This window comes from Poecile atricapillus, chromosome 2 (genome assembly GCF_030490865.1).
Source record: "Poecile atricapillus isolate bPoeAtr1 chromosome 2, bPoeAtr1.hap1, whole genome shotgun sequence".
Taxonomy (NCBI): Eukaryota; Metazoa; Chordata; class Aves; order Passeriformes; family Paridae; genus Poecile; species Poecile atricapillus.
Window position 1 is genome coordinate 108,361,894 of NC_081250.1, and position 23,960 is coordinate 108,385,853.

At 40.6% G+C, this 23,960-nt stretch overlaps 1 protein-coding gene across 9 annotated transcripts in view; it reads right to left on the reverse strand.

Moving 5' to 3' along the window:
• Positions 1-220: 220 nt before the first annotated feature.
• Positions 221-23,960, reverse strand: part of KCTD1 (potassium channel tetramerization domain containing 1) — a 100,228-nt gene continuing 76,488 nt past the window's right edge. For all 9 annotated transcript variants that reach the window (XM_058832766.1, XM_058832768.1, XM_058832761.1 and 6 more), the window contains 3 exons: positions 6,223-6,367; positions 3,613-3,918; positions 221-1,197 (listed from right to left, as the gene is read on the reverse strand). In XM_058832766.1, coding sequence (XP_058688749.1) covers positions 1,039-1,197; positions 3,613-3,918; positions 6,223-6,367 — 610 coding nt within the window. In that variant the 3' untranslated portion in view covers positions 221-1,038. The remainder of the gene's footprint in view (positions 1,198-3,612; positions 3,919-6,222; positions 6,368-23,960) is intronic.

Below are 23,960 nucleotides of genomic sequence, written 5' to 3' on the forward strand. Positions count from 1 at the left end.
ACCAACAGCCTCTCTTCCAACTAGGACAAAACTTAAAAGAGACAGTGCTGAAGGAACAGCAGCCATGTGCACCACACCAGAAGATCCCTCAACAGCCTCTGCTGCCTTTAACTCACTCCACCCTGTGCAGACAGCACTGCCTGCTCATTGCCTTGCCCCTCTACTTGCTGGAGTGCAGTGCAATCCCACCTCTCTGCTTCTGTTGGCTTAAACCAGACCCTTGTTATTTTAAACAGGAGTTTATTGTATTTAATACATTATAAAATTTGAAAAAATTGTAGGAAAGCAGCAGATTCAAACCAGAGCATCTCTACCAAATATTAATTATTCTGGCCCCCTTTGAAAAACACAAAACAAAACAACAAAAAAACCTCATTCAAAAGAAAAGTTAACCTTTCACATCTGTGAGGGCAGACAAAAAGTGTGCGACTTCTGTACAAACTACATTTAAAATTTCAGCTTTCCAATGCAATGGATGGTTGTCTCCTGAACACCTGCCCATCCACCTCTAAAAAAGACAGACATAAACCTCCATATGCAAATAAAGTTGAGTCAAGGTGTATACACATTAAAAAGTGGATGGCTGTTTGGCAATGAAAATGGGTGAAGAGTAGTCTATGAATCCCCCCCTGGAAATGGCTTGTACACCGTTAAGTGGGCCTGGGAAGGGCCTAGGACACTTAATGGCCATCACAGCACCAACCTCATCTACCACATTTTGTCATTGCATTTCCTACCCTTTGACATATACATACATATATATATGTACAGACATACATATACATACATATTTTTTTGTGTGTGTGTTTTCTTTTATACCTTGAGCTTATTATTATTATTATCACTACTATTCCAAGTGTTCCCATATGAATTCAGGTGTGGTCTCTATATTTGATATAAATGTGTCTTTTATTCAATTTTAGTTCCAGGACTTGTTTGGAGTCCAAACTGCACATGAAATGTCCCCCTTTTTTTTTCCTCTTTGTTTTCCTTTTTTTTTTTTTTTTTTTTTTTTTTGCATAAAGAAGCATGTCCATTTTAGTCCAGAGGCTCTTGCTTTATTCGAATGACAGAGGGTGCACGAGATGTCCTTCTGAGTTCTCGTCTTAGTACGTATTCACTGAATTGGGAAGAGTCCACCCCACCTCCACATGAGCCAACAATCTCAAACCCTCTTTGCTGTAACCTCTCGAGTACCTGCAAAAAAAGAGGAAACAAACAGCAATTTGTAAGTGAATAAACAGACTATTTGCTGTCCAACAATAATAACTGCTGTTTTCAAATGGATTCAGACAGGGGAAAAAAAGAGTGGTTACACAGCTTAACTTAATAGTACTGGATTGATTTCTGATGACTATAGCCACTGAGCAGTGAAAAAGAAAAAAATAAGGAAAATTTATTTCATTTTTTAGTACTGCCAACAAATCCAGTCTTCTTCTGGTCACAGAAACGTGACTAGAAAAACACATTCTCGCTTCATAGAATTTACGATACAAAAGGGCAAATACATGATTGCACAGCAGATGCTGAGCAAACACCTCAATGACATGGTGACAGTGTAGATAACATGGTCATAATTTCAGAAAACCTACCATGATATTTACTAGAGACTTAAAAACTCTTTGTTACTTTTATCATCATCTTCACCTGTTCTGGGGTTCCTCTGCCTTCACCTGTGAAAGAGACTTCCTGGGATTTACCAGGGTTAGCCTGACAGCCGCCAGGCCCAAGGAAGGGGCTGATGTTCCTGGACCTCAGAGGATGTGGGATCCTCTATTCAGCATGACCAGACCTCACAAGGGATGCCTACCACGGCTTTCTCAGCTGTTTCACCAGTTGCCAAATTGGCTTGTATGTGTGCTGGGACAACACTGGCAAGTAGAATGGCAGAAGGCTGCAAAAGACTAGTGCAGGGGAAGAAGCAAACTGAGGTTTAAAAGTGCTTCAAAGAAGACATGTTATGTCTTTACATAAAATGCTTCAGCTTGGCAAATGTCTTTCCAAAATACTTAAGCATGGCTAATTGAACAGCAGTCATATCAAAAAGGAAGGGGTAGGAAAAGAGACTTGGAAACAGCGATCAAAACACATGTGATCTTTAGCTTTTAACATTATATGCCAAAATCTCTCACCCCTGCCCAAATGTGTTGGTGCAAGCCACTGAAAAACAGAACAGGAAAACTTAGATCCCGAGAAAAAATGTGGTGGAAGCAACTCTGGAAACTAGCTCAGGCATGGACAATCCATTTGGCCTGTACCTCACTCTTCAGGTTTATTGGTAGTCCTTGTCCTGTCTCCCATTTTTATTAGTACTGGGAGGTGCTTACATGTTTCTGTTATCAGTGTGGGACCATTACCTCTCTTGAGGCCTGTACATATTTTGCCACTCTGACTCAGGTGCTTCACATCAGTAAATATGCTTTGTAATTCTTATTGCGGGTGTTGGGCTCTTCTACCAGGAAGCCAGCAACAGGTCAAGAGGAAATGGCCTCAAGATGCAGCAGGGGACATTCAGGCTGGGTTGGACATCAGAACAATTTCTTCACTATGAGGGTGATTAAGCATTGGAATGGACTATCCAGGGCATTGGTGAAGTCACATCCCTGGAAATACTCAAGAAATGACTGCATGTGGCACTTAGTGCTGTGGTGGTGTTTGATCAAAGGCTGAACTTGTTGATCTTGGAGATCTTTCCCAGCCTTAATGACTCTGTGATTCTCTACATGGACAGTGGGACCTGGCAGGTGAAAAGATGCCAAGCTCAGCTTGCAAGCTTGTTCTGTACAAGAATTCACTAATGAGCTTTGCAGCATTTAGGAGGTGTGTTTAAACCAATTTGCTGTTGATGATTCCACATGGGAAGCACTGGCTATGCAGGATGTCCTATCTAGGTGCAGGCAGGTGTCTGAGGCTGGTTGCTTTTTACCAACAAAGGATAAAAACATAACACTAACACTGAAGTTGACTATAATTATTCCAGGAATTACCTGCATTTGTCTCCCAGATTTTTTCTTATCCATTTGGTAACATCTACAGGTATTAGACATTGCTACATTTCATCATAGAATACTTTGGGTTGAAAGGGACCTTTAAAGATGATCCAGTTCAACCCCTCCGCAATGAGCAAGGACATCTTTAACTAAATCAGGCTGCTCAGAGCCCTGTCCAGCCTGACCCTTGAATATTTCCATGGATGAGGCATCCACCACCTCTCTGGGCAACCTGTTCCAGTGTTTCACCACCCTCACTACAAAATTTTCCTCCTTTTATCTAGTAAAAATCTACCCTATTTTAGTTTAAATCATTACTCCTTGTCCTATCAATTGCAACAGGCCTCTACTATGCTGTAAAAAATCAGGAACAAACACTGCAAGTGAAGGGTTTTCCCTATGACCACAGAAAATTATAACACTACTGTAGTTTGTTTTCAAAGAGATTTGGTGATACGCGAATTAAATGGGGAAAGACAACTAGACACACAGACGTAAGTAACTTGCTTAAAGCCTCCAGCTGATTCTGCTCACCAAAAAGCTCCAGTGACATGGAACAGGGTCAGCCCGCTGGCTCCTGACCAGCAGCTCCCTCTCAAAAAATGCACATGTGACTTCCTACCTGAACTGAGTTGAGGTGACAGTATCCGTTCAGTGGAAATCGGATGACGTGTGTAGAGTCGTGGTTCCAGCCGGCGTTGACAGAATTACACATCACATCACCGATCTCTGGGAACACCTCCTCTATCAATGACTTATCTCCACTCAGTGTAATCCTCTCGCCGAGATCTGGGGCAACTCGCACCACCAGGCACTCGCAAGACTTCGAGAAGCGGCCACTCTCCCGGTCCTGTTTCCACCGTTCCATCTCTCCTAGCATGGGCTGAAGCTGGAAATATTTTGCTTCTTCATATAACAAGCTGTAGTCCTGAAAGACACATACATTACTGTGCACAATTAAAAGAGACATTGCTAATGTGGTACTTAAGGTGTATGGTTATTCAGGCCAACGCTGCTCCAGGTCTGGAACCCTTCAGAGAGAGCTCCTAATTACTGTGTAGGAAGGTGTAATAAAGTAACAGTGCAAGCAAAAAATAACCATCAGCCATTTGAAACACAATGAATACAGCAGCATTTGTAAGAGCTGGGAAAGGCTATGCCTGCTCAACTCCCTTCTGCAAAAAAAAAAATCCAATAATATTTACCCCATATTTCATCTCCACAGTGATGTCATATAATAATGATCTCATTGAACAGATGGAACAGAATTCAATCAGGATTCAGAAAATTCATCACTAGGATCCATTGTGTCTTACAGCAATACTAGCAGGCATTGTGACAGGTATAAGAATGTAAATGAGGGAGCCTGCAATGGTTGTTAGTGTAAAATGATTCAGATATTTGCATAATGTTTGCACATATTAGTGCATTTTAAAAATTAAGTATTTTTTAATACTTCCCTATTTTGCCACTAGTATTGTTTACTATATCATCTCAAATGCCAGAGCAGAGGGAATGCATTTCTAGGCATAGCCACTGCAGAAGTAATTTAGAACTAATGATGTGGAGTCTGCCTACTGCCATTTTTTAAATTTAAAAAACATTTTTTAAAAAAATCTTGTTTTTCTAGGTGTAAGAGCATAAAACCATTTGGAAAATATTTATACAGAGAAAATAGATACATGAGAATTAGGGAAGAGAGTGAAACAGAATGACAAGAGAAGCCTGCTAACAGTCAATATGGTCCTGAATGTGAACTAGAAACCAAATACTTTATGAGGACACCTAAATTATGGCAAAAATACTGCTTACATTTATTGTGTAACAAAAAAGTAATGCAATCTGTATGTTTCTAAGAAACAAGAAACTCTTCATTTTAATCACTGTTTTTTTGTACACCTTAAAGCTAACTGGGGAGGACACCCCTTTGAACATCACAGTTGGGTGAACTTGCCAGGAGTTACATTTTAAATTTCAGCACAGCTACAGTACATTTATGTGCTTAAAAGGCTCTAACATATGTAATTTCTTAATATTGCATGAAAGGTGGCTTTTCCTTTTTCCTATTTTCCTTTTTCCTATTTTCCTTTTTCCTATTTCTGATTACCTGCAGGAGAAGTGCCAAGAGCAGCACAAAGTCATGCTAAGGCTTCAAAAGAAGGAAATGATGCTTATCTGTTAGCTCCAAACTCCCACATTATTCAAGGGGATCTACCCTTGTCACATATGGGAGCAGCAAGGATGTGTCCCCAGCAGATGATTCAAAGGTTGCTGAAACAGAGCTCTTGAACTCAGCCTCACACCTATTATGCCCAAATGCCTGAAAAACTGTCTCAGCTATGAGGGGAAAAGGACTGCAAACCAGGGTGAACTGCTCCATCCCTGCCTCATCACCTATCACCTCTCTTGTTCAATCCCAGTTGCCTCATTTCCTACAGTGAACCAGGTGCACTGATGTGTGATTATTAAGTAAAGATAAGGATCTGTTCTGACTGAAGACATCACATATACACCCTCATACCTACTAGCTGATCACATGGATTCTAAAGCTCTACCTTTGTAGGCTTTGTCTGACAATGAACTATCACTAATTCAACTTGTTACTAAAAGCAAAAGAGAAAAAAAAGAAGGCTCTTTAATAAAAAATCTAAATGAACTATTAGACATAGAACATAGAACTATTAATTCCTGACTTCTCTAGAACTCCAAAATTAAACTTGCAGTATGCATTCAAGAATCTGAGGGAGAAAAGATTCTATGACTTAATGCCCAAATATTACCATGTGTGCAGTTTATTTTGTCAATATTGTGATTCACACACCATTTTCTGAATTTCAGTGTGGGAGTGGAAACTGGAGCTGCTGCAATCACTGGGGAAGCATAAAAATGGATGAGAGGACAAGCAATCAGGAAAGCTCATGAGCAGCCAGTTGCAGATTGTAACATCACATCTGTTTCCATGAGTATGGTATAACATTTAATTTCCCTAGGTCAAATCTGGCAAGGTTGCTGTGTTACCACAATAGCCAGGAGGGGAAAGTTTAATATTGATGCCACTCTAGAAAGGGAAGACACCACTTTAGCAACTCCATTCTTACTTGTGCCATGTACCTGAAATCAAACACCATACCCTGCAAGTTCCCCATCCCTATCCAGGGCTCTGTTTTGACTACCACCAGATGCCTGCTTTACCAAGGTACATGCAAAACAACCAAGTCCCTTGAAATCTCACCTTGAAATCATCAGGAATGAGGAGTTTTGATGTCCTTAAGAAATTCAAGATATATCTGAACATCTGCCCATCTCTGTCGATGAAATAATGCTGCTTGAGACTGTCGAGGACAATGGGCTCTGTGCCATCGAAAAGCCGGCCGATTCTGGAGGGGAAACAAGACACAAGGAGCAGAGTCAGACCAAGCTCAGCTCAAGAACTGCTCAAGCAGCCCAGCACTACAAAACCCTCCCATGCAAACTTCACTGAAGCAACTCTGTGGCTTGGTTTCATTAGAAAAGGGCTGGTTTCAAACCACTGTGTAAGCCACATATTTTCCAGCATGGCCTCATGTTCCAAGCAGCACAGCTGGGGAGGTGGAAGGGAAGGAGCCAGGCCAGCAGCCTCTCCCACCCACTTCACTGCCCCAATCTGGATCTCATAAGATGACAACCTCTCAATTGTTTTGGACACCTCTTTTGATAGTCCCCTTCAGCACAGCCCATCCCCTCTAGATGCTCCAACGCCCTGGACTGACTCATTCTGCTTTCCAGAGCACTGCACAGGGAACTTGATTTGGTTAGGAAACTGTACCTGGGGAATAGTTTGGTTTGGTTTGGTTCTTTGCTTGGTTCTCACTCATTTTTTAAACCCAGGTCACTTTTTAGATGTCATTTACTGCAACCAACACTAGGGCAGGCACAGCTGAGGTGAGGGGCAGCACACTGGGGTAAATATAAAGATGGGGGTACACAGTTGATAACATTTCAATGTGAGGTAATGCTTTAGTGTAAAAGTTAAGTGTTTGTGGCAGGTATCAAACAGAACACTCAAATAACACAGAAAAATGTCTCAGCTTTTAGACACCACCCACTGACCACCAGAACCATGCAGCCACCTGGACAGCCTCTGCTTGGCAACAAGTCTTGCAACATCAACCAGGTGGGTGCACACACATTTCTGGATGTGAGTCTCCCAAACCAGCTTTAGTTAGAGCAATAGGAAGGGCTGAAAATGCCAAACAAAACCCTCAGAGTAACACCAAATAAATGTTTTATTTCTGCACTGGGGCATTTGCAAAACACTCCTGAGTCACTGGTGGTTTCCCAATGAAATGAGCAGGAGTGACTGGCAGGTCTGATTTTGTGTGCCTGTTCATATATCTGTAGTGCAGTGTGGAAGTACTTTCTGACAACAAACAGTCATGGCACACTATTTTTGTTTTGTTTTAAAAACAATGAATAAACAATGAACCCCCACTACCAGCAATAAAAAAAAAAAAGAAAGCCACCAAATACTCAGAGGTGATCAGCCCTCCTGGCTGCAGAAAGCACCCCAGGCTGAGAGATGCCCCATCCACTGGCCAGCAGAAGGGGATGTCAGGAAGGCGTTCAAGAGGTGGGAGGCAGCAGGGCTTGCAGCAGGGTCTCAGGGAACTGCAGAGGGGCAGGGCTCCAGGTGACCATACACTGTGTTGCATCAACAGCCAAATATCTTCCCTTTGAAAATGGCACAGGCAGCCCAAATTGAGTTTGGAATGATGTCTGTGCCTGGAGCAGGTATATATATATATCTATATATATAAGTTCTGAACAGAATACAAATCTCATCTATAGTTTCTCACCAGCTGGGAGGAGACCAGGAAAGAAATAAAACTCCATTAAACCCAGCTGGCCATTTACAATTCCCTAATAAACGTCTGAATCAATTCAAGTTGCATGAAATCTGTAACATTTAAGGAATTAAATGTATTTTGCATCACGAGCAGGTACAGAACACTTTTTTTTTTCAAAGCCATCCCTTGAACTATTCAAGCTTTCTTCCTCAAAGACTTGTTACTGCCTGCCCTGCTGCTCAAAATTTAAGCTGTGACAGCCCATAGAACACAGGCTCCTGTTCACTTGGTGTATGAGCCACATTTTATGTCTAATATGGAAGCACTCAGCATTTAGAATTAATTTTCCCTTATACTCAAGCATGTCATCTTCAAATTTATCACGGAATTCACACACAAAACATGTATTTGGCCAAGTCAGTCATTACTGAAATGTATAATTGTAATTGGTTTCTGCAGCATTTTCCTAGTTCTAAATTACTTATATAATTACATATTTTAAACCTCTAGGCTTTTTGTCTCCATTTTATTAATTGTTTAGAGAAGAGCAAGATAGTATCAGAGAATGGAGCCTTCTGACAAAACCATAATGCTGAGGAGAGTGCTCAACCACAGGGTGTGCTACCTGGGACCTGAATGGCTTTGGGAATGGGCAGGAAATGTTAACAGAAAGTGCTGCCTTAGTTCTCTGCTACTCTGCAGCAGCAGCAGCAGCAAAAAAATCCCAGGAACTGCAAAGTCACAACTCCCTCCTGACTCCCCTCCCAGGATCACTCTGCAATACACAACTGCACTTTCACATATTAAAACAGCATTGGAAGGGTAGACCCCCAGCAGGGAGATTTCTGTAAAGAAAATTAATTAATTTCTGTAAAAAAATAAACACTTTTTTCCTTTCCAGATGGGAAAAATGTAGATTTCAGCTTCCTTCATATGTCCTTCAGGGAAAAACTTTAGATACTGTGGAATCCAAATTTGGTGACATAGTTCTGCTCCTAATCTGCATTTGCTATACCCATCAGGAGAGGAGACTGGGCTATGCCAGGATTTGGGGAGCAACCAGCATCCTCACCTTCCAGCCACACCAGGAACTCTTGGGTTCCTGGGGGCACACTGGGAAGCACTTTCTCATGCCTCACTTGTCACCTCCTCTGTACAATACAATTTGATAACCATCCTCCCTGCCACCCGTGGCTTTGCTGGCACTCCTGCTTGGTCTCACAGTGGGATTACTCATGTTTAGGAGACATCAGTTTGCTGGCACAAGAAGGGACTGGTAAATCATTATAATTTCACTTCCCAAGAAAACCTGAAAGATATTTTTCTCCATCTCCTTCTTGACAATGTTGGCTAATGATTGGCAAAGACACCTTTCTTTTTTAAATGACAAATGCATAACAGGTGAATGGAGTTTTGAGACAGGAAAGCACTCTGAAGTAGGCTTGCAAAATAAGATGATAATTATATGCAGAATTAGCCAAATATCAAGGGTAAAGGATAAGAAACTGCAGTCCATTTACAAGAAAATGTGCTTCTGAAATATTTAATTAAAACTAACAGGCTGGAATTTTCCATATATCAGGAAAATTAATGTCCCATGGGTTGAAAGTGCGACCTCCAATGGGTAATAATTAATGTCTGTGGCTTTAAGTATCATATTCCACTGTCAGAAATCGAATGCTTCAAGGGTTGAAAACATAACCAGTGGAAAACCCTGTTTCCATCAGAGAATTTGGTTTTACTTAAAGGACACAAACTAGGTATAGCTTCAAGCCCTTGTTTACTGGAGAAAAAACAACAGGGAATGGAAAAGATCATTGTTTTAATTCCATAAAATACTACAGGGATGGATCTTTCTTCCCACAGATCAGCACTCCCGTAACAGCATTTCTATATCAAAAAGCTAGCACATGAGGATGACATTGCTTGCAGGATTTCTCAAATTCTTCAGAAAAAAAGTCCTGCTTGTCAAGTATAAAAATATACTGTCTGCAGCAAAACTGCATACATAGTGTGTTTATAGCCTTGCTCTCTTGTTGTATAAATATTTAAATATATTATTATTATACACATAAAGAGAAAAGACTGCACTTCAGTATATTCTGCCTCAGCTGGAAATGTGGGAAAGCAGCAATAATTAGGAACAAGATGGCCAGTACTAATTAAGTCAACTATTGCAAAACTCTCTTAATGCCAATAAAAATGACAGAATTCTGCAGATTGTTTTAATGGCTTCACTGGAGAGAGCTGAAATTCTTCCTTTCTGTAATCAAAAGGATACAGGGACATGGAAAAGCTGCAAGCCTTGATGTTTGCAAACATGCAGGATATTGCCTCACTTTCAAACTAAGGTAGAAATAAACATTTTTCTTCTCTGAGAAAATGCAGGTTTCTTATAACTGAATATATATTCAGTATATCACTTCTCATATTAACGTCTTTATCAGAGGACACTACAAACTCCGAACTAACTGAAAATCTTTTGCAATAAACTACTTTCAACAGTTCTGAGCTGTCAGAGTTCCCTGCTCCCACATGTCTTTCACAGAACAACAAAAAGGGAGGAAAAGTGGTGAGAAGTCCTTTTTTTAACCCCCCAGAGGGGGCTTGTGCAGCAGGAGGAGCATCAGTGATGTCCTGGAACCTGCAATCCTACACCATGGCAAGGCAAATAACTGCCTGGATTTCACCAAGGGTGGATATTCAGCAGAGCAAAATACTCATGAAAGCACATTTCTCTCCCTCCCATAATGAATCACAAGACAAAGTAAATGTATTTTATTTGAAATCTTACTCATCTGGTTGGAGCCACCGCAGCAAAGTGATTAGGAATTTGGTCCTTAAAAGTTAAGTGCAAGTTTTATTATCACATCATTATATTTATGTGGCTAATGGGAATGCTTATTTAACACTCTGGAGTGTGTGGAGAGTGAGCTGGAACTCAAAAAGGCTTTCAGGTTTTTTTTTTTCTCTGCAACTTTTTAGTCTGAGCTGTCCTTATTAATTTCTTTTCATTTTCTTTTACTGAAGGCTCAAAGGCAATTTGCATAAAAGTCCATTATAAATTAGATCTGTTTAATGGTATGCTCATCTCATGGCTATTTAATTTTACTTCCTCGTATGTCTAAATTATATAATTTTGCACTGTTCCCTAGCAGCTAATACAGTTGAAGAGGTGTCTATGCCAGTGAGAAATGTTATCCTACCCAAGTGGAGAATGATGAGTTTCTATTTTTTTTTTTCTTTAGAGCACCACTTTGACAGTATCAACCTGCTTTTCGTTTTTTAATAACTCACATCATTTGGATCCACAGAGACTGAAAACATAGCAACCTTTATAACTCTGCATAACAAAAGTTGGCTCATAAACATAACAGAATACATTTGCAATTTTCAGGAACCTATATTACAAAAACTGCATTTTAACCAAATACCCTGTTGTAATCTCTTGCTCTCAGTGCTATTATAATTTGTTCTTATCTTTTTCGTCTTACATTTAATTTAAGGTTTCGTGTCCATGAGTCTCAGGAATTCCTTGGCACATACAGTTCCTACATTATGAGAAGATGCATGAATACAAATAATTATAAAGCAAAGGTAACAGGGGGAAAATGTATTAAAACCTAAAAGCTCATGAAACCTTCTATAGAGAAAGTATTTATAAAGGAGCCAAAATGACAGAGAAGAAAAACGTACAGGAAGAGGTAGGTATTAAAGCACCGGTTCTTACAAGATTAAAAAAAAAAAAAAGTTACATTTTAAAGAACAGATAAATGCCAAATACTGAGTAAAAGGATGCCAAACCTTTGTGGAAATATTTGCTAAAGATTAAGGAACTGAATCATTTACATGGAGAAGATTTCAAACATCTTAAAATTGTTACTTCAGCATGACAGTAAAAGAAAAGGTAGGGGCAAGCTCAGAAGGCTCATAAAGCATTTAGAAGGAAGTGAGATAGACAAAAAAGTGGTGAATAATCTTAAAGGCAGAGCAAAGCATGTGAAGAGCAGATGGGAAGGATCTGAAATGATGAGTGACATAGTATCATCAGGGAATGCACCAGAGACCAAAAAAAAAAAAAAAACAGACCAGAAAAAAAGATAGAAACATGGGATTTGCTACAACCTGCCTGATCAGAGGCAGCATCAGGAGCAGAGATGAAAGAAAATCAGACATATTACAAAATGAACTAATAGTTGTTGGATCTAATCCAGATGGACAAACTGACATATTAACTGGAAAAGTATAAATGGCACAACATGGTGTAGTCATGTTGCAGGAATGCTACTGACACGAGAGCAAACTACGTCTTTCTACACCACAGATAAGTGTGGAGAATGAGAGATGTATCAAAGCGACAGCTGAACAAACGTGGGTACATGGGTCACAGGAAGCATAGGGGTGAATTAAAAAATGGATGGCCAAGGCTCCACAAGTCAGTAGGAGCACCCTAACCTCTGTTTGCCCAAAAAGGAAGTTTTTCCAAAATAAAATAAAACCTGCTAAAGAGGTGACCTAGGAGTTTCACACCAGAACTAATAATTACACCATGAAACAGAGGTAATACAGCAACTCCCCTGGTGTACAGAACACACTGCCTGACAGCCATTCCACCCCGGTGTGCATAGAGTGCCCAAAGGTTCAAAAAAAGCCAGTCCAAAAATGTAGTCTCTGTCAGCCTTCTCTCGGGATGTTCAAACCCTCATTCCCAAACTCAGGACCCAGACACAGCTGGCACTTGTAGAAATGCTGACATCTTAGAATAGAAAGGAATACATAGTTGGGATGGGATGTTGAGAGCTGTTGACTCATGACCAGAGAACAGTATATGCAGGTAGATGGAAACCATCTCCCACATTGCAAGATGGCAACAAGGGTGAGGCCAGGACAGCACTGCCCCAGACCATGGAAGAGCCAGGGAGTTTCTGTTTACCATATTCCTTCTCTCTTTGCTCTGGTGTACCAGTGAGATGCAGACTGATAAGAGGAACAGGCTGAAACCCTAATCTGCATTTTTTCACACAAGGCTGGGCAGGTAAGTGTTTTAAAAGCGATTTCAATACCATGTCAGCCAAACCTCCTGAATCTTTAGGTTGCATTACAGGCTTCAGATGTGGCTGAGAGGGATCTATCCTCTGCTCACCAGTTGTTCTCCCACCCCAAACCAGGATCTTGACCCCACAAACCCCATCACTTTTCAGAAAGTGAGATTCCTCCATCTGACAGACACTGAAGTCGCTGACACTTCCCAAGACATGTATGGACCATTCGCTTATGAGCTGGACTCGATGATCCTTGTGGATCCCTTCCAACTCAATATATTCTTTGACTGAATACATCCTTGACCCTCAGTTTTTCTAGTCTTGTCAAATACACTCTCTAGCCCTTTTGCTACCATACAGATACATCTCCAGAAAATGTAAGCCTTGCAATCACCAAATAGGTGTTTCTTAGCCAAACCACTGTCGACAGACGGATGCCACAGCCCCTCTCTTCCTCTAGGATTTTGGGACACCTCTGGGACCAGCCAGCACCCTGAGTGACCCACCTGCCAAATCGTGGAGACTCAGAGCAGGGCATGAGGCTGCAGATTCCTGCCATCATCCCCCTCATCACAGCGGGCAATTTGCTCCAGGTATTTGTGAGGACATCAGGCAATAAGGGGCTACACATATGGCCTTCCCTGAACACCCAGAGATCTGTAGCCACAGCCTGACCACCAGGATTTTAGTCTTTTAAAATGCCATCTCTTCTTTCTTTTCAGGCTTGTGCACACACTGGATATACTGAAGAACAGTTTACAAGCCTTTAAGCCCCACATCTCCGACAGTGTTTGGTATCTTGCAAATAAGTCCTTAAAAACTTTCTAGTTTTCCAGAGCATATCAAAAACACTTTTCCTAAAATCACTTAAACCAATGAAATGTTAAATCAATTATTCATGCAAATACTTTTGCCATCTCTGCTTTTTGTAACCAAGTTTTCTTGGCAATGATAACATTTCACAGAAAAATTAACAAATACTCTCTTTGCTTGCCAAGATGATTTTACTAAGCTTGAATCCGATTTCATTGAGGTATGTTATTTGTTTTATCTTGAGGGAAGCTGCCTATTAAGTTAGTAGCAACCGTGTCCTTTTGCTTATGATATGGTTATTACTGAGCTATCAGGAGTACCTTTAAGTTATTAGGGTGCAATGGCAAATTAAGTACTTTGCGTCATAATTAGCTAATAACTTTTGAATTATATTATAATCATGTTTAAGATGGTCAGGTTGGCTGTGAGTACAGATAATGGAGGATAGGAGCAGAAGAGGAGTGTTTATCATTCAATACCAAAAGCCAGAAAGTAGGTAAACCGGTGGATGCACCACATCCCAAAGGCCATGATAATCTATATATTCAGAACACTGAACTCCTTCACAGGTAGCAGTGCAAAAAAGAGAAACTTGTGTCTTAGGATCACATTTAAGTAAAAAACAAAAATATATCTGTTTCAACTCAGCCTCCTTTGAGCCTGTTAACTTTTTTTTTTTTATTAATAAAAAGATTGTTACCAATACCTGTCTTCAAATCCCTGTTGATAAACCTGTTCATGCAGATTCCACAAAAAGAGGACACCATTAAAGCAGCTTGGAAAAAGCCACCAGAGCAATTTCCCTTTCAAAACTCATGATGTTCAAGAAAAACCAAACAACCAACAAAAAAACCTTCTCAGAATAGAGGAAATCTTTTGATGTATTCCTTTGTACATTAAGTTTGCCCCTCAGCTTTCATGAATTTTATTCAAACCACTATTAGCTCTCAGTTTTTCCTCTGTATCCTTGAGAAGACTCAGCATCAAAATTCTACATACAAAATTTCCACACTGGAAATCAGGAAACACTCTGGAGATTCTGTATGAAATGCCTTAGAAAAGTAGTGACAAAACAAGCTCTGCATCCAAACCCAATAGAGACCCCACTACAGCACGCATATGCTTTGTAGAATCCATAGGGTGTTGCTAATTCTGCCCCTCTCCAGAATGTTACTTTGAGAACCTGGCATCCCACTTCACATGCCTGGAACCTCTTTCTCTATAAATGACAAACATGGCAATGAAACCATAATGAATTAAGCTTTCCAAGATCTTCACAACTTTGACTACTTAGCCAGAAATCACATCTATGTTGTTTTGTTAACTGCTGCCTTCTCTAAGAGAAAGGACAACACGTTTCCATAGACAGGACAAGAACACACTTGCCTTTCCCTTTGCAAGAGTTGCACAAGTTCCTCCTGCATTGCAGCCCATAAAGGCAGGAGACTGCACAATTAGCCTCTGTGTGCTCTGTGGGGGATTCTACAGGAACTGCTTCCTGAGAGAGAGAAAGAGGCCACTACTGTACTAAAGCCTAAATAAAAGCTTCCTATTAATGAATAAAATTCAAAGAGACAAAGCACTTCTAAAACTTTTAGTTGTTAACTATGTCTATGCATGTGTCCCCAGAAAACATTACCCTTCAGAGCCCAGAATGAAGTATTCCCAAACATCCTTGTTCTTCTGCTTTCAATAAATACCCATGAAAGTCACATACAAACTTTGTAACATCCTTCTTAACTGCAGTTCACATAGAGGACAACAATTTTCTGCTGTTAGCGTGTGCAGCAGTAGCCTGTAAAACAGATTACCAGGTCTCAACCCTGCTGCTGAACTTGGGCTTGGACTGTCAGAAGATAAATTTGCCAGGGAAGGTTAAAGAGATGTTCAGTCTGCTTTTTAAAATCCCTACACTAATAGAAAAAGGAGAAAAAAATACACATACAAAGAACATTATTAAGGTAGTCAAAACAAGCTTCACAAGTTAAGAAAAACCAGATATAAGAGACGCTTCTGTAAGTTACATTTGCAAACCTCCCTCCATGTGAAAGATTTTAGACTATGTTTTTAATGATCCACTCTTTTCTCACAGCACCCTGAACTTGGCACCTAAGACAGGGATAAGCCAGGGTTGTACAGCAGGCTGTTGTCCACAGGACCGCTGCTTCATCTGCTGGAGCTCTAATGGATGAGGAAGAGACTGCAGGAAGGGAAAATGGGTAAGGTAGATACAGGCTGACCTTGAAAAATGAACTCTGTCCAAGCATGTGCCAGATTTCCTCTTTGATGCTACCACTAAGCACACCTGCCTTAATCTTTTTAGCTCCTTTGAGTGAAGCAAGAAGGTACCAGACTAAGGAATGTTGTAAAGAAAACATGCAAGAATGACTTTTCAGAACAGGACTCAAATAATATGCAGGAAACACAGCCCAAGGGACACAGCTGAACTGAGGAGGAACAGGAGATGCTGATGACATTTTAGTAAATAAGCAACACATCTCTCTGAACAGAGGCAGGCAAATGTATTGGAGATAGTATTATCACACATGTACTATGAAAACTACAAAGGTCACCCTGGCTGCCCAAATAATGTTCTTTTCCTATAAAGCTTACTTTAACTGCAGTGAGAGAAGCTGCAAGGACAGGTACCCAATAGCACTTTTACTTTACTTCAAATATTAGTGTTTTCCTCTTTCTTAGCCCACCTGCTTAGAGATTCCTCTAGCTAGACTGAAAGCAGTACATTCAGACTAACACACTAGATTACAAATTCTTCTAGAAGGGCAATCCATATAACATAAAAGCATATACAACAGAGGCAAGGAAGAGGTGGGTGTTATAAGCACAGAATTTAGTATGAGAAACATGGGACTGTGCACTGCTCTTTTTCTGATTAACTCACATACAATACAGTACAACTGTATTGCTGTGATTCCTAGTGTGGACATACACAAGTGAAACATAGAGAAACGTGTTTATACCCGTATAACTCATGCTCATACATTTACATGTTTAATCGCTTCCATGCTAGAGGTGGAAATGATTTATGCACTCCAGTAACTAGAAAAATCACACCATTAACCAAATCAGTTCATACAAAACCTGTGTGCTAAGTTAAGAGGACAGGAAAGTCCACCAAAAAGATCTTAGACAGTGGCTCTGAGCAATAAATAATGCTTATTGCAGAGGTTAGAAATGCCAAAGCCACACCTGAACATTTTGCTGGTGGTGGGGTGATAAAAAAACACACAGATAACATTATTTCCATTGACAAACTTTACATATACAAAACAGTGGCTTTATTGTTTATTAAATTAGATGCTGCCATAGTGTAATCATCCCTGCAGCCATACCAAAACCAAGAGCAGGTCAGATGCAATCCTGTGGAGGAGGTAGAGAGAGGAGAAAGGAAGAGAACTGAGACACAGCACAGAAGCAATACAGCCCCATAAACTGGTGGTGCAAGGAATAATTAATCCATGGATGTGAAAACAGATGCCTGTAACAGATAATTGTAGAAAGCAAAATCTGAAAAAATACCGCATGACAAAAGTAAATGTTACAGCATGCTTCCTTTAATAAACAACATCCAGGGTGTGATTCAGCTGCCTGTTGCCACTTGAGGTACTCCAGGGCATCCCAAAGTGCTGGGTGATGCCACAGGGACACTACTGCAGGCTTGTACCCTGCTGGAGCAGCCACAGAGTCTGAGCAGGAACTGTGCACAGGCATTAGCTTCCCTAGTCAAGGTGAGTGAATCCCACCCACAAAGCTGACCAGAAACTAACTGCATTAAATTCATACACTAAACAAAATCTAATATTCTTCCTAGACACTCATTTCAAATTTTAAAAAGTCAGGCTCTATTAAATAAAAAATTACAAATTTATATGACATTAAATTCAGGGCAAAAGTTTGTAGTGCTCCTAAATTGTATAGGAATTTGTAACATTTTTAATTTAAGAGCTCTTTTACCCGGCAGCTCAGGTTATTCTCACACAGAGGAGCTGACTGGTCCTAGCTTCTTCCTGAGAGACAGCTTCACTATAGGAAATACAGAAGAGTGACATCCAAATTCATTTTACACTGCAAAGTGTGTTAGGAGCCCTGCTTCCTAAATACAGGCGGTCAGCCTCAAGTATTTTAGCAGGGTGTTGAAGTGAGCTGACTCTAGAATCGAGCTACATGGACAGACACAGACTCCCGTGGAGGGCAGCCCACCCATCCACACGGGCTGGATCTCATTCCATGCACACCTTGTGTGCCACTGCAGCAGCAATCGTGCACCCCAAAGATTGCGGCTGCTCTGTCACGTAGCAACTGACAAATGCTGGATGCAGGCAGACAGGTGGGAAATGATTCTGTTGAGGAACACTCAAACAAGCACAATTCCATCAGTCTGGAGGATTTACAAGGGTGAGGATATATGTCTTACATCCATTGTAATCCTCCTGGTGGAAACCAGCACAACAGTGAAAATCTTCCTGAGCTGGTTCCAGGCTGGTAATAAACAAGAAGATACCTATTAAGCTGAACACTACTTTTAAACTAGTAGAAATACACTGCTGATGAAGCAGACTACTGCTTGAGTTTGTAGGCTTTCATTATTTCATTGATTTAACTGTAAAGTTTTTCTGTAAAAAAGCAAATTAAAACTACACTTGGAACAACAGAAGGCAAAAAAGCACCATTTCCTAAAGGTCTCTCCATACTGCATCTGCCCTTTTCCCCAGATGCTGGTAACATCACACAATCCTCATATCAATAAACTAATTTGCAGCTTGCACTAATACTGAAAAAAACCCTGATCAAGAACCAATACAGGGATATATGCTGAAAGATAAGGATTCCTTTAAGAAAAAAAAAAGAAAAAGAATTTAGCTAAGAATTTACTGAGAAAAATACTGAATTTGAAACCTACCGTTTTTTAGAACAATGCAAGTTCTGATATAGGCATTTTTGGGGACAGAAAACTGTTTCAAAAAGTTCTCCTCCTCTCTGTTGAAAATAAAACACATTACAACTACCTTGCATTATTCCCTCCACTTGTGTACTTAGTTAATACCAATGCTTTTTGCTCTATTTGTGAATGCAATAAAATTTTAATTTAGCAGAAATACAGGTGTCTTGGTAGATTTCTGATTTTTTTTTTTTTCTTTCATCTCCCCAAGGCATAGATATAAATTGTTTTCTGCTATCTTTACAGGAAATCTACGGAACCACGTTATCGAAAGGTGCAGAAGACTGAAAATAGTTTAGGGTAATCAAGAGCTGCACTGTTTAATCAAAGCCCCATCTCTCCAGAAGCCACTGGTGTTGCAACAAACAGTCTGGGGCTACAGTTTGATTTTGATTATTTTCCATTACCTTCCTAAAATCCTCCTTTTTTCATGGCAGGCAGAAGCCAATTAGCACCATGAAAGGTAGAAGTCTGGAGAAAGATAATGTATTAAAACGACCAACTTTGACGAGGAAGTCACACCATCAAATCATATATTGCTAACCACTATATGCACAAGAGTCTATATCTATTTGTTTTACCCTCACAGTCCTGTGATGGAAACCAATAGTGCAGTTCTTGGCCCCTCATTTTCGCACAGCTTTTCTTCCCTCAGTGTACGCCACAAGACAACTACACACAAAGAATGACAGGAGGCAAAATGGACCTGGGCTGCCCAGATGTCCAGCAGAAGGCAGAACCTGCTGCTGAGCACCATGATGGGTTTTAACAGGAGGGAGAAAGCACCTGGCTCTGTTGTATCACCACTGATACTGCAGCAGTGCAGTCCACAAGAGACCAAGACCACAGGTCTCGTTTGCTTGCAGCTGCCCCTCAGATCAGCTGCTTTCCCCAAGCCCCACAGCATCCCAAATCCTGCAGCCCAGCCAGAGCTCCAGCCACAGTGGGTGCAGGCACATAAACCATTTTTGCTGTCTCTAATTGCCACCAACCACTATCTATGTGCTTTGATATTAGAAGACCTTTGGCAGACATCTGCCCCAGGGATTTACACTGCAGTAAAGAATGAGTCTGCCATATTCACACTGGTAACACAAAGGCAGCAACAGCTTTGCAGGATCCCTGAGACGTGTTTACCAAGAACTGAGCCTCACAACAGATGACAAAAGGAAGGGGTATTTCTCCCCTCTGCTTCAAGGGCTGGTTGATCTTTGAGGAAAATCCTCTGGTAAACAAATACTGAGGGGCACAGAAACAGCCAGCATGACTGTGGACAGAAGCTCAGGCTACTTCGTAGGATCAAAATCAGACAAAGCATGTTTGCTACTCAGTCTGTGAACACGGGCAAAATTAAATTCCACAGCTAATTTTGAGAGCACATCCCTGGCTTTTTATTTATTATAAATAGACACTCAGACAAGACATAGAAGGAGCTTCACTTCAACTCTGAAGCAGGGAAAGCTGTCAGGAACACATTCTTCCTGTATGAAGCATGTGGAGTCACTTCTGAGGAGTGGCATCAGCTCCCTTCACACTACCTGCCCTACCATTGCCAATATTTTGTTACTACAGCAGAATAATATTAGGACAGCAGTGAGGAAAATAAACTCTGTTATGATGGATGTGCATTTAGTCAGCAATGTGCTACAACAAACTTGACCTTTATCAGGACTAGATTTCACTGACTGCTTTTTTTTGTACGTCACCCCATTTATTTTCTTCTGTCTACAGCCTCTGCAATTTCCAACTGATAAAGCTTTTATCATGTCTCCCAGTGGAAACACACCGCAAAGAAAAATATTCTGGCATACAAGGTCAAGGGACAGAGCCCTTTCTGGGGTCCTTCACAGGAACAGAAAGGGTTCTTGGAAGAAATACTCCCAGAAGAGCTGCAGATGAGCTGTCCCAATATGAAACAGCCTGGCACAGCCCAGCAGAGTTTCTGCATGCTCAGGTTCAGGTTTGCAGAACAACATGACTCATTCTTCTCTGAATAAGGACTGCCCTGCCAGCTTTACATTTTCTACATGGTACCAAACCTGTTATATGTTCCTCATCACTCCCAGGGCCATTCATGTTTATCGTGTTTCCAGAATTGCATTAATAAACAAAAGGAAGAAGGACTTATGCCTCTGATTGAGCTACTTTGCATTTTAATAGGAAAAAATAAACTGACCCATGTGGAAGCTAAACAAAATTGAAAGTTGCACCCACACCAGCTGTTTCTATTTTCAAACCTGTGCTTTATGCCTTGTAATGATAGCAGACAGCAGCAACTTCCAGTAGCATCTTTCTCATCCTTCATTTTGTTGAGCCTACCCAAGAGAGAAGCATGAAACATACCTGATTAGGGCTTTTATTTCTACTTCCCAAGAGGGGAATTAAATGCTCACCTAGAATCAGACCTCTGTGGTCTGGAGAGCAGCATCCATTCAGTTTTGGAGAGCTACACCATTAATCCAAAGTGGAAGTGGGGAAGTAAAATTGTAGCTCTGCTGATGAGTTTATCGAGGTTAGCAACTAAGCAAGGGAAGGCCAGTATGAGAGGCATGGCTCAAGGCCCAGCTTTATGAGACAGCGATATTAGAAACTGGGAAAATGAGAATGTCTGATGAAAAGTGGAGCCTCCAAATACACTTTAGCTACAGAAAACCAGCAGTTTTTCTCCTTTCCCTTTCCCATAAGGTCTTCCAAAGGGGAAATAAGCAGGCAGGTATTCTACCTGCCAGCTTGTATCTCCCTAGAATAACATTTTCCACCACTTCCCTCCTCAGGCATCTCCTTTGCACCACAAGGATGGACATTGGACTTTTGTCTGTGGCAGCACAATGGAGCCAGTGTGGATCCCTACGGCATTACTGCAGCAGAGCTGGAAGCTGCTGTGAGCAGGGGTATCAAACACCACCCTCCTCAGGTTTTGAAAGGCCAGAGGGAAGATTATCACTCAGGGGAGCTTATACACAGGAGAAGCTAGTAAAGCAAAATAAAACCATAATATTCTGAAAAGGATAACAATTTCATTGTTTCTGAAAATGTGAGCAAGGCATGAGAAAAATATTTAAAAGTCAGCCACTGGCACAACAGGAGTCAATCGTGCTGGACAGCAAGATAGAAAAAATATAAGATGAATATAAACATAGCATACATGTTTGAAAAGTACACATTAACTGCTTTTCACATGCTTTATGGCACGTGCAGCTGTAGCCACAGCACTTGGAGAAAAAGCAAAACATCTCATTGTTTCAAACAAACATGAGCAGCTTCATGTGACAAGCTCAAAGTATAAAATGAAAAAAACATTCCTAAAACTCTCACATTATACCGCTAGTAAACTAGAATTTCACAGCAAAAGTGAATAAACAATAGCTTTTGAGGCTGGAGAAATTACCATCATGGTGTTATCTAATCTCTCCCCAGAAGTCAAGAATTATGACTAAACCCTTCCAACATAGATATAGCCTGAAATTCTATGTCAGAAGTATGTCCAATTGCATTTGGCAATCCTTAGCCAAGAGAGAGGCTGACTATAATTGGATGAATATTTGAAGTGCTTCATTATTCATGTAGGAAGACTAGGTAAAAAGTGTTTTGTAGTCCCAAGACACTGGAGGGTGTGTGTTATTGGGTAATAACCAATTAGGAATGTTGACAGCGCTCTGCCTTGGGATCACCCTGGCCAACAAAGCACCTGGGTGTATGTTGTGCAAAGGCACACACCCACTGCCTACTGCTCAGTTTATTTAAGCTAGGCCTTTACCAAAGGAAATGGAGGACACCCCAAAGGATGTGCGTTTGACAGCTCAGTTACATTCAGAAAAAGTGCTGCTTCGCTGTTCTGTCTTCCAAAAATACATCTTTTTTTTCTATAGTATTTCTGAATTACTGATGTTACTGGTTATTGAAAACAGATTCCAGTTCTTCCGTTTTACTGCTTATAATCTACCAAAAGAGAACATTCTTACTATTTCCATTAAGAAAACACTGATGGCAAAAGATCAGCTCCTACCCCTGTAATCTGGTAGAAAACTCCACTGTGCCATTGTAAATACTTCAAACTCAGAGCAACAAAAATCAATGATTTTCCTTTCATGCTAGTCTAAGAAAAACATATGAATCATTAGTACAGGCATGCAAAAGATTTTTAAAACTTCAGCTTTTAAAAACTAACAATCGTGACACTTGCTCACAAGAACCAGAAATTCAACACCAATTCAGATAATGATAGAGCAGTTCAACCCTATCACTAGCTCCCACAGCAAGGGTATAATGTATTGATGATACAAACACTGATTTTTATTTGCTCCTTTACTTTCTTTATCATTGTAATGAAAAAAAATTACAAATTTACATTCTCATTGAAAACAAAGAAATTACTGTACAAGCTGCCCAACAGGACTTTCATACCACCAAAAAAAAAAAAAAAAAAAAAAAAAAAAAAAAAAAAATCTAAACTTTTCCTGAAAGATTTGCTTGTTTCAAACATACAAAATTCAGTATGTTGTAAGAAGGAATATATCAGTTTTTCTGCAGCTCTCATTTTCTGACTTGTATCATATTTAGCCTGTCCTGTGGCACTGAGAATACTGCTGCATTTTCTCTGAAATCCCCCGAATGCCTCCTCGCCCTCTCCCCCATGTATCACCGAGACGATGATGTTTTGATGAAGCATCAAGCACGGGCCCTCGAGATAATGGATTCAATGGGATACACTTAAAAGATCATTTTTCTCTTTTGTATTGACTGCTTGCACTGCTCTAAGACAGGAAGGGCTTTCATTTTTTATGTAAGCTGCAAGACCCCGAGGGCCCTCTAAACTGTTTAAGAAGGATCAATTTTCAGATGGGTAGAAGGGGCCCAGCAGACCCGTCACGGTTTGGAGCGCCTTCTTCCCTCGTATCACCGACAAGTTCGGGCGAACCTAAAACCAGCTCCCAGCTGAGCCACTCTCTGGCACAGCAGCGCTTCCCACTGTTTGGGATTTATGGTTAGCACTCGAGCAGAACTATAATTTATAGTATGCAAGGAACAAAATAGGAAAAAAAGTTTCACAGAAGCAAAATAATCACAGGGGCTGATGGAGATAAACAGCAATAGAGCTGCTAAGCAAAGCAGTGCTTGGCACTGGTGTAGCGGCAGGAAACCATTACCCCATGACATGGGTTTACTGCAGCGACATTGCTGCAATTACAACCAGGCAACCTAACAAAACAAATTCATTGTACGGCACAAAATATTTCCAATTCAACATTGCAACATTTATTTTTTAATTACAGAACAAAGAACAACTTTTGGGGTGTGGAAGGACATAATCCATCATTTGCTCTGCAGT